This window comes from Felis catus, chromosome A2 (genome assembly GCF_018350175.1).
Source record: "Felis catus isolate Fca126 chromosome A2, F.catus_Fca126_mat1.0, whole genome shotgun sequence".
Classification (NCBI taxonomy): domain Eukaryota; kingdom Metazoa; phylum Chordata; class Mammalia; order Carnivora; family Felidae; genus Felis; species Felis catus.
In genome coordinates this window covers 56,657,239-56,668,933 of record NC_058369.1, presented here as the reverse complement: position 1 = coordinate 56,668,933, position 11,695 = coordinate 56,657,239, and the positions used below count along the sequence as shown (strand labels likewise).

Here is an 11,695-nt window from a genome sequence, read left to right as displayed (position 1 = left end):
CACTTTCTAAAATGCAAATCGCTCAAGTCTTTTCGGGCATAAAATCTTTGTCATGGTCCAGGCGTCTCAATGGGGTACTTCCTCTGCCCTCCCACAGGCTCCCAACCCACCTCCCAGCCTGCTGCCCCTCCCGCTGACCCCACCTCACTCCCAGGCTGCAGCTCTGCGGTGCTGTGACTCCCGGCCTGGCCCTGGATGTGCCACCACGGAGGGAGCAGAGCCCACGAGAGCCCACGGGACTGCTCTGCCCAGCTGTGAGCTGACCCCAGGAGGCGGCGCATTTCATGTGTCTGGGTCCGCGGTGATGAAAACCCACGTATAAAATGCGCGAATGAGTAAATAAATGAACGGACGACGGCGCGAAAAATACTACACTGACAACAACAGATGCTCGCACAGAAATAACTCGTAGCGTCCTGTCACAATGTTTTAAAACAGATTTTCATTTTTTAAAGCAGTTTTAGGTTCCCAGAAACACTGAGCAGAAAGTAGAGATATCCCATATTCTCCGTCACCCCCCACCCCACGCATAACCTCCCCTGCTCTCACCTCCCCAGCCCTCTCTGTGCTGCATTTGCTAATCCATGGGCCTACACTGACATGAGGTTTTCACCCCAAGTCCACAGTTTACGGGAGGCTTCATTCTTGGTGGTGCGGACCACCACTACTGGAGACGGATGCAGCGTCATCTCCCCATTTCATGGATGGAGAAACTGACGTGCAGTGGGGCGATGTGACTTAGCACAGCCCACACAACCCCCATGCAGGTGACTGAGGCACCGGGCCAAGCACTTCACGCCCCCCACCTTCTGCACGGTCTTCCCTCTCCTGGGAAAGCCTCCCCCTCACCCGCCGCCCCCCATCTGCCCACGTCTGGGGGAAGATGGAGGCTCAGGGTAGGGAGCACCAACCCCTCAACCTCCTGAATCTGCAGCTTTGGCACACGGCCCTTCCCTGTAGACTGCCTGTCTGGCACCTGGCAGAAAGGGGCTGTGTGGCCTAGGGTAAGTGACTTGGCTTCTCTGTGCCTCCATCTGTCGGCCATAAAATGTGGGTACTGTCTATCTCACAGGCAAATGATAATGCAGACACAAATCCTCAGCCTGGGGCATGTCACCTAGAGTGCTCAGGGTAGCTGCTGTTATTATCACGATACAGGATTATTACTCCCCACGGTGCACGGGGGCCATGGGGACTAAGGGAGGGACTCTAAGGCTGTGAGTGTGCAACAACGGGAAGAAGCCTTAAGCACACCCTTTGTTCATAAGTAGGCGCTGGACCGTGTGACCCACCCCCAGCACGTGCACCTGAGGAGAGCGAGGGGTGAGCTGACAGGGCATGGCCACTGCTCAGAGCAGAACGGGGGTGGGACTCAGGCCCACGGTTTGTTTTTTTAACTAAACTGGGTTGAGGGCCCACTGGGTGCCAAGCACTGTAAGGTGCAAGGGGTAGTATATGTTCCTAAAAATATATCAGAATATTATTGAAACTAATACAGGAATTGCAACTAAAATTTGCCAAGCACCTGTTATGTGCCAGGCTCCAAAAGCAGCACCATTAGAAGCAGCAGGGTGGAAGAGACCACGTGGTGAGAAGAGAAGGGGACCTGGCAGAGGCCTAGGGAAGCCCGGGACTGACACAGTGTGGTGGGAGGAAGCCGGGAAAGCCTGGTTGCTTAGGCCAGGGAAGAGCGCTCAGAGTGTCCAGAGGCCAAGCAAGGTGAGGGGCCAACCTGTCTCGGGGCCAAGGCAGGTGCCACTGCCCAACTCTGCCAGCAGGCAAGGGGCAAGGAGGGCAGCAGGCAGGGCCTGTGGAGCCACTCAGCAGAGTCCCACTCCTGCCTGGGGAGCCGAGGCATGACAGCAAGAGCCTTGGGCACTCCTGACCTGATGCGAGCCCAGGAAAGTCCTCGCCTGATGGGGACGCACGAGCCTGGCCTCCCCAGCCACCTGTAGACACAGCGCCTTTGACACAGACTTCTCTGAATGGGGCAGGCATCGCTTGGTCTTCAAGGCTGGGAAACTGGCCCGGCCTCCAGCTTCCCCAGTTGGGTCAACGCGGCCAAGGGCCGTTTAGGGAACTCTACACTTTGTCCTGGGAACCCACCCCAACAAACTAGACATCTCTGCCTCCACACGACAGGTCCTTGACTAAAACCATCAAAACGTCTGGGATGTGCTTTGAAATAATCTGGGGGCAATGAAATACAATTGTCCGTAGGGGTCATCGTACCATTCTCTCTAGTTCTGTTTATGTTTAAAATATTCCATAAGGAAAAGTTCAAAATAGTGCTAAGAATCTGCTATCCACATCAAGGCCTTCCCCAGGCCATTTCGCCAATTTTTACTAAGTAGGAAAACAAAAACAAAATCCCAGTTCCTGCCCGTTTAAGTTATGGCTCTTAGAAAAGTCAGCGGCCCCGAAGAAACAGACAGGAGTTTGCATGGCTGCACCTCCCCCCCTCCTTCCTCCTCTGGTAACAGCAGAGGAAAGAGCTGCTTCCCCAAACACTTCCTTTCCAACCGCCCCCCCCCACCCCCGCACGGGACTAATTGCACTTCGGGGTCCAGTCCAGGGCCTGTACGGGGAAATCACGGCAGGAATAACAACTGTGGTCGATACCAATTAATAAGAACCGTAGGAACGACTGGCATTTAGTGAACACCTACTACGAGTCTGGCACCGTTCTAGCCCCCCCTTTCTTGTCATCTCCGTGGAGAGTCATCCCAGGGAATGTGGAAGACAGTTCTTACACCCAGATGACCTCCTGGGGCCGGCAAACACTGCTGCTGGGGTTCAAGGCCACTTGCCAGGGCTTCCAAGGGTCCTCTGTCAACTCTGCAAAATGACAGTGCACCTCTGTGCCCATCTGAGTGCCAGGGCCCAGTGGGGTCCTGCCGGTGCCCTCCCTCTCCTCTGCCCACCATTCTAAGGTCCAGACTCCCCCCACCTAGTGATGTCAGGGAGCAGGAAAGATACATTAACCAGAATACCAAATGACCTTCTGCAAAGCTTGGGCATTATTTTCATTTTTGTCTTGGTTTGCTTATCCGTAAAGTGGGAAGCCACCAGCTACATCCTAAGGGTCCGGGGAGGTTCAAATAAGGTAAGTGTGTAAAATTCAAAGGCCACCCAAATGTCAGATACTATCATTTCTATTCTGTGGCCTGTTCGGGCTCCGGTCTCAAACCTCTGCCAACTCCAGACCCACCAAAAACAGTTGTGGCTTTGCTCAAAGCCAGCTGAACCCTTTCCCTTTCATACCAGCAGGTTCTAGGCACTGTAGTAGTATATGCCACCCACGACCACCTCGCACGATCCCCACTCACAGAGGTGGCCACCTTGCCCTGGCCATTCATTCACAGAGGAGCAGAATTGGGACTCATGTCAACTTTCTCCAGCCCAAATGTCACCTTCTTCCCGCTGCGGCCAGCTGCCTCACTGCCTGGCGGCTGGACCAGGCTGGGGAGGGCAGGACAGCACAGTGAAGGACCCAAGGCCAGGCTCTGGAGCTCTTAGCCGCATTCGGCACCAGGAGCAACCCCAGGTAGACCAGATGCCACACTTGCCCTAAGCACCAGATCTCAGCACAGGCATCTGGCCGAGAACTCCGGAGGCCACCATGCCCCACCTCAGGGGCACGGGGCTGAGGCATCAGCCTCAATGTCCCCACTCCTGAAGTGTCCCCAGGGGGCCTCTCCATCACCCATGGTGCAGACCATTTCCCTGTCCTGTCTAAGAAACCTTCACTCTAGCTGAGAGCCAAGCCACCTTATTTTGCAATTTTTCCAACCCATAGGAAAAGCGATTCCCAAAATGCTTTGGACTGTCCTCTCTTAGCAGGCTACAAGCACATGCACAAGCCTATGGGCTTTTGTCGCCTGTCACCAAGGCTGCGACTGTTTCTCTCGTGAGCAGCACCATGACCCTCGCGTGGCTCCCCTCAACTCGCACCCCTCTTCTTCCTTCTCACTCTTACCCCTGGCTTTGTCTGTGGCCAAAAGGAGAGGAGATGCATTCCTGTCTAACAACACATCTCCCCTGAATGAGTACCACGGTCCAATTTCAGCACAGTTGGACCTGGAGGCCCTGATGTCACAGCTAAAAGCTAGCACCTCTCGGGTGTTAACTGTGTGGCATTTAAGCACTTCGCGTGGATTAGTTTGTTTAATCCTCACAGAAACTCCCTTGGTTCCTACTGTCACCTACGTTTTACAAATGGGGAAACCAAGGCACAGGAAGCCTGAGGACCATGCCTGAGATCACAGAGAGTGTGCGGAGCAGAGCTGGGGTTAGGGTTATGGGCGGGCTGGCCACAGAATCTGCTCCCCTAACACTGGGTCAAACGTCCTTCCTCAGCGAATGACCACAAGAGTCACTAAGCCCACCCCTCTTCGCAGAGGGGAAACCGATGCCCAGAAAGGGGATGGGAAGAGGTGACAGGCGCCGGAGCTTCTAGGGAGGCTGAGTGCCAACAGCCAGTTAGAGCCAGCTCTGCCCAGGCCTCTGGAGGGAGAGAACCTTCCAAGCTTAGCAAGAATCAGGATGGATAGTAACAACCACAATGATTGTAATTAACATTTATTGAGCACTTACTGTATATAATATGATAAGGCACGGTTTTAAGTGTTTCACGTGTACTGACTCATTTAATTCTTGTGCTACCTAGCCTCCCTGCCAGAAAATGGAAAAGCAAACACCAGTTGCTTCCATCTTTTAAAACAGCCACCGGGGACAAAGTATTCATGGTGGTGGACAGACCTGGACTGGGCTTGGGCAACAGGTGATTTTGGGGAACCTGAATGAGGAGGCTGTCTCCTATCTGGGGATTCTTCCAAACTTTCCAGTTTATTAACAGTCCTTCTCCTCTCTCGTGGGAGCGAGTTCAGCAGCCCACATGCATGTGTGTCTCCTAATGACGTCAAAGGCCCTGGCCTTGGGTTTCCTCACCATGCAGAAGCTGGTTGTGTTTGCTCTGGTCCTGCAGAGAGTCAGGGGACAGCTGGCTTTTGTCCCCAAGAGCCTGGTCTGTGCTGAGGCTGGCCTGGGGCAAGTGTGCTCCCTTCAGACTGCACAAGTGCTCGGGACCAAAGGGCTCGGTCTCAGATTCCGGTTGGAGCATCTGGGGGAGCAGCTCTTGGGGTCTGAGGGGTCTGGCGAGACACCAAGGGAGCCCAGAGGGTTGTCATCAAACCAGCCTGAGGCTGGGACATTTGGGAACATTTTGGAAATGATGACACCAGGGGATACTAGACACACCTGTTCCATGGCTTGGGAAAGATGCAAAAGACTCCATTGTGACGGTGACATATTTTGTTAAAGGTTATTTATAATCCCAGAGGAGGCATGGGCTGGCTAATGAAGAACACAGACCCCAAAGCCAGGCGGACTGGGTACAAATCCCAGCTCTAAGACCTGCCGGCCAGTGACCCTGGGCAAGTCACATAACCTTTCCCCAACTGTTCCCCAAATGGGGACGGAATGCTATTATTATTATTACTACACTGACCTTTGAGCAAAGAGGAAAAAACAAATGTGGTCATAGTTTCCCCGTCCAGACAAACAAGGAGGGACTCTTGCTATGCTTCTGCATCTGGGCCTTCAGTTCAGATTAGACTGTCACCATGTTAGGAAAGCGGCAAACCAAGGAAAGAAAACGGAAAGAATGACCCTCTCCATCAAGAAGCAGGGAAGCCATGGCTACGTTCAAATAAAGCATAAAAGGACATTAAAATCAGAGCAGCTAGGACCATGCCTTACCCTCAAGGACGGGGGTTGCACAAAAAGCCATGCAGCTCCAGAAGCCACCGAAAAAGAAAACCGCGAGGAGCCACTTTAACTCAGTAGCTCTCCAAAGAGAAGCAGCAGTGATGATGCTGATGTTGACAGCTGTCACTTGGGGGCATCTAATAGGTATAAGTCACCTGGCCAAGCTTCATATCCCCTCTGGGGAGCCCCATTTCATGGATGGGAAAATCAAGGCTCAGACAGGGGAGGCAACATCACCGTAGCCACACAGCTGGGAAGAGGCAGAGTTGGTTTTGTGCCACCCCGAGGCCTGTGTTCTGTGACACATGGTTTCAAATGATTAATCCTGGTTCCTTTACATCTAGCCCAGGGCCTGGCACAAAGCAGGGGCTCAGTAGCTGGTGAGTGAATAAAGGAACACAGGAAAGTGCAACAGTGGGTCTTAATCACCTCCTGAGAACAAAGCACCCCCCAGCGCAGGAGAGCATGCAGGTGCATTCACTCACAGACACCCGGCTGTGCCTACCACTTGGCCACAGGCATCAGGACGCACAGGCCCAGGGCTTAAAGGGGCACTTGCCCATCTAGGGGTACAGCTACAGCAGCCAGAGGAGTGGCAGGTCCAGGTGGCACCGCACCATGTTTTCCACCATAATCACCATCCATTGCCTCTCAGCAGCAGCTCAGGCACAGTGAATGGCCAGATTCTCCAAGGCTGCACCAATTAATTCTTCAAGAGCCTTAATGGCCTTTAAACTCATTATGCTTCGATTCTGAGGACGAATGATAAATCACATTCAACGGCCTTTGAGCATCCTCCCCCACCACACAAACACACACACGTTTCTGGGCCTGGGAGGCCCAGGCCACCTCTGCGGAGCTCTCCCCTGGGGCTCCTGGCCTGGTGCAAGCCCACTGGGCGGATATTCCACACGTCATCACAATTCAGAGGAAATTTACAAAAGGGGAAGGAAGAGAATCCCACAGGTCACTGGCGGTGGGAAGAGCAGAGTGCTGACTTGGACAATCACGGTTGGAGCTGGAGACGTGGGGCCGACTAGCACTGCCAGGGCTGTCGGATGCATCCTCAAGCATCTCTGTGAAGCGGGGTATCATCCCCTTCCACGGAGGGGGCCACTGAGGCTCAGAGGGATGTGGCAACCTGCGTAGCGTCACAAAGCTGAGCTGGGATTTCAAACAAAGTCCGTCTGCCTCCCCGAGCCCTCCTCTGCTGATGCCCTGAGCTGCTCTGGACTCACAGATTCTCCTGGCAAACCAAGATACCTCGTTCCACAGAATCTGGTCAGATAGCACCCGCACACACGCACACACGCACACACATATACATCCTGAGCTCCTGGAGCCCGGGGAGCCCTGTTCAGTCCCTTCCAGAAACACCTATTTGCCCAGTCATCACACTGTCTGACCGTGCAGCTGTCAGTCCTGTCCATGTTTTTGAACTGGAGCTGTGTAAATATTAGCACAGCTAGTTCATAGTCCGGCTTCCTTGAGCAAAAGCCTGAAAATCCTGGCAGGGGCTGGCAGGGGCCCTCCAGAGGCCCTCCATCAGAACATCTGGGTTCGACTCCAGGACACCCTTGTCATATTCTGGTCAAGTCGCTGGGTTCCCTATATTAACATCCCATTTAGAAGGGGAGGGTAACAGCCCATTTAGAAAGGGCAGCCTGGGCTGCTGCAAGTCTCAAATAGCAAACCATCATGGTGCTGCCATGTGAGGTGCCATGGGCTGTTAGGGTGGCATGGCTGTGCTTAGAAGGGCTGTCTTGGAGCTGTTACAGACTGGGGGTCTCCTGAGGTCTCTGGAGCATGCTGGCTCCTTTCTGGGTTTAGAGAGGGTTTATCTGGAATGGCCAGCTGGAGGGACTCTGGGTGGGGGGGGGGGGGGCAAGCCGGCCAGCCCAAGCAGCGGCTGGCTAAGCCTCCACAGGCCAGGAGCTGGCCTGATTTGTTTCTCCCACCCCACCCACTTCCTTCAGAACCACATACCAGGCACTCCACAGCAGTGATCCACCTGCTCTGAGGCCGAAGGGTGAACTTCGGGCCGTGTTGGAGCAGAGCTTCTCAATCTCCAGGACACCTGGTCCGTGTTCTGAGACTGGGGGAGCAGGGGTTCATCACCACCCCTGACGACAAAAGGACCAAAGCAGGATTCCCTGCAGCTAGAAGATTTAGATTGGATACAAAGAAGGACTTCCAATAAGAAGGGATGCAGGACTGAGAAATGTACACGAGTGGTGGCCACAGGCATCCCAACTGGAAAGGTGACACTGGAGAGGTCCTAACGGAGGGGCACCAGGGAAACCCTCTCTCAGCTGGGAGTGGAGGAAGAGGTGTAGCCTGCAGAGCATGCCGACTGTGTCCCCGCCAGTCTACTGGTGCCAGGAGGACAAACACTGAGTTTTGCTCCCTGCTGTGTCTCTGGTGCCTCGACAGGGAATGCTCACGGAAGGTACTCAATAAACCGCAGAGCCGGGGGTGCTGATGAGAACGAACACACTCAACCTCAGTTTGCTCTCCGGCGATGTGGGGGGTGCCGGAGCCACAAGGACAAGAATGCAAATGCAATACCGGGTGGGACAGCTGCGTAAGGCAGCGGCACGTGTGGGATATGAATATCGTGACCCCCATTCTCGGACTGATGCCACCAATTCTAGACAGCTGGCCCTGCAGCTGCAGCTTGCCCAGCCCCCACCCCAGACACAAGAAGCAACGGGTTCTTGGGAACCGCACCCCCACAACCACCCATGGAGCCTTCAGGGCCCAGCGTCCCAGGCTCCTGGGGTGAGGAGGGGGCAGAGGGGAACACACGCATGTTCTCAGTGCAACTGCCAGACACACACTGAAGAATTTTTGAACTCAGAGATCAAACGGCTGCAGGTGGGCTTGCCCCCGCAGCCCCCAGGGGGCCCGACGCAAGCCCAGTCAGCTTGTCAACAAATCCTCTCCGCCCCACCGCCTGGCTCCTCCGAGGGGCCTGCAGACAGCTCGGGGGCAGCTGTGCTGGCGAGCGGAGCAAGGAAATCGATATTCTCAGCACATACACACTCTCTCTCTCTCCCTCTCTCCATAAATGCGGGCCTTGGACACTCAGGCAGCCACCCACAGCCCCAAAGCAGAAAAGGGTTGCTCTCTGGGATACACGTTTATTCCCCCGACCCCACAAAGACTCCATCCCTGAGCACACCAGGCGCACATAAACACGCACACGCCATCCCACCGGCAGACCCCTCACTGCCGCACTCAACACAACAGCGGCAGCCACACAGATCTCAGGTTCCCCGACGCACTCCTGGGTGGCCCGGCCGGGAGCACACCTGGAGCACCTGCGCACAGCCTCACACGCGCTTGCCCAGGGTCTCCCTGACGGCGCACGCGTGACCCTGGACACAGGCCCAGGGTCTCGCGGAACTAGGCCCACGGGGAGACTCCCTGGCAGCCTCCGCCCGCCCGCAACGATGCCCGCGGGCCACACTCCGACTCACAAACTCCAGTCCGCTCGCTCTCAGCTGGCACCGATACCCACTCCCATCAGTTTCTCCCACGGAAGCTCACCCCCACACAAGCTCCCATCCCAACAGTCACTCGCCAGGGAGTGCACCCCCCCCCAAGCCCCCCCCCCCCCCCCCCCCGTCCTGACACCATCTCTTCTTCTCACACGCACAAACTCAGGTCCCAGGTCCGGGTGCGCCCACACCACTCAGCCTCCCTCCACCCTGTCAGCCCTCCTCCCTCTCTCACACACAGGCACTCCCCACACACATCCTGACGGTCTCACGCACGCCGGCACACCCATCCCCGCAGCCTCTCCGGCACACGCTCGCACTTACAGTCCCGACAGACTCTACCAAACCAACGCAGGCAACAGTGCACCCGGCTCTCTCACGAACCCACAACATACCGCACGCCAACTGTGCGATGGCTGGGTGCCGCTGGCATCCCCACCCCGCCCCGCCGGCCTAGGTCCGCGCAGCTCCTCCCCAAAGCCCTCTCGCCCAAGGCCTGGGCGCTCACCCCCCCACCCGCCCCGACCCGCCCCGACCCCCGGCCTCGGCCCCGCCCGGGGCCCTTACCCGCTGTCAAGCTCCAGCTCCAGCAGGGACTGGGTCCGCTCCGAGTTGCAGTGCAGGCACCACATGGCGGCCGCGGCAGGAGCTGACGGGGCCGGGCGCCCGGGACCCAGGCCCCGCCGAGCACTGCCGACTCCCGCCGGGGCGGCCGGATCCCGGGGCGGACACCCGACCACCCGGAGACCTGACCACCCACCACGCGACCACGTCGGGTCACTCGGTCCAGTGCCCGCCGGTTCCCGCTACTCCCGGCCGCAAGTCTGAGCCCCCAGACCAGCCGAGCCCGCTCCTCCACCACCACACCACCACCGCCGCCACCCGCCCGCCTGGCGCAGAGCGAGGCCCGGCCGGAGGAATGTGGCCCGTGAGGGGGCGGGGCCAGGGGCGGGGCCGGAGGCCGGACTGCGCCGGGGGGGCGGGGCCGCGCGGAGCCTCGTGGGGAAGCGCGGGGGCGGGGCTGCACGCAAGGGGCGGGGCAGGACGGGGCGGGGCTGCGCACGGGGGCGGGGCGAGCAGAGCCAAGTCCGGAGGAGAGCCGGGGCGAAGTTTTCTGGGGCGACAGCAGCCCCTGTACCTTTTGCGGGAGGGCGGTGCGCTCCCTCCAAAACAGAGTCCCCACACATACATATCTTCCTCCCCAACGTGTAAGCACAGCAAATACAAAACCCACACCAACCGGCTGTAGCCTACTCTGCTGACAGCGCCAATGTCTGCCAATCCCGGCTTTGGCCTCGGTTTATAAAATGAGGCCTTTGCTGCCCGGAAAGGTGTGGTTTGTGGGCTCTGATGCTCCTGTCCCAGAGAAAAAAGTGGGTTCCATCCTGAGGCTGGGGACACCCATTTGGGGACTTTTTGGTGAGAATCTAATGAAAGCAGCTGCTTTTTCCCTAAGCCTACCCAACCTCCTACTCTTCCCTCACCCAGAGACAACTTTCAATCCCCCCCCCCCCAATCCCGCCCTTGGCAGGCTTCACAGTCATCCTAATTCGCTATTAGAGCTCGTTACCTATATTTGGTTTTCAAGACACTTATAGAGGTAGAGCTATTAGTGGCCCCATTTTCCGTTAAAGGAAACTGAGGCTTACACTTAACTGGGTTAATTCTAAGAGGCTTTCCCTCACTTCCTCTTCCAGAGCTGCTCAGCTCTCCCTACGGTAAGCAGTCATGGCTTGCTATGCTCAATTTGCATACTTACATGTTTATTATCTGTCTTTGGGCTTCACAAAGGCAGGCATAGCACCCACTACCCACACTTGTGGAATGCCCAAATATGGCTGGGAGACAATCAAGCAGCCACAGATATAAACAAGACCCCACCTGCCCCACCTGCAAATCCACTTCCTGGAGGGCTAGGCAGCTGGCAGTTCTGCGGGAGTCAGGAAGCTATAGGAAGCCACTAATGCAGGGACATCATCTTGTGCCTTTTTGAAGCTTTCATTTGGAGGGGGTGGTGCAAAAAGCCTAATGATGAGTGTTGTTCCCATATGGGGAAAGTGGGGTGGGGTGGGGTGGGGGACAGTGAAGGAAGAGGGCTGGGCTGGCCCAGCTTGCAGCACAAGAAAAGGCCACCCCTAGATGCAGTTTAGTGTACCAGGGTTCCCAGGCAACAAGCTGAGCGGGAATCCAGTGCCCCTCACTGCCCATCTCCACATATCTTCTCTTCACTTCTGTTGTTGTCTCTGGCACACTGAAAATAAATAAAGACTCAGAATGGGAGAAAATATTTGTGAATCACATATCTGATAAGGGTATAGTATCCATGCCACATAAAGAACTCTTGCAACTCAACAATAAAAAGGTAAATCACCCAGTTAAAAAAATGGGCGAAGGATCTGAATAGGCATTTCTTCAGAGAAGAT

At 56.1% G+C, this 11,695-nt stretch overlaps 1 protein-coding gene across 14 annotated transcripts in view; it reads right to left on the bottom strand.

Annotated features, from left to right (window-relative positions):
- The window catches only part of IQSEC1 (IQ motif and Sec7 domain ArfGEF 1), a 689,800-nt gene that overhangs the window by 75,495 nt on the left and 602,610 nt on the right, over positions 1 to 11,695 (bottom strand). The window contains exon 1 of one of the 14 annotated variants that reach the window (XM_045053198.1): positions 9,840 to 10,175. The exons of 12 other annotated variants lie outside the window; for them this stretch is intronic. In XM_045053198.1, coding sequence (XP_044909133.1) covers positions 9,840 to 9,904 — 65 coding nt within the window. In that variant the 5' untranslated portion in view covers positions 9,905 to 10,175. Of the gene's footprint in view, positions 1 to 9,839; positions 10,176 to 11,695 lie in introns of those variants that run through there. One more of the 14 variants, XM_045053205.1, reaches the window with a different exon arrangement.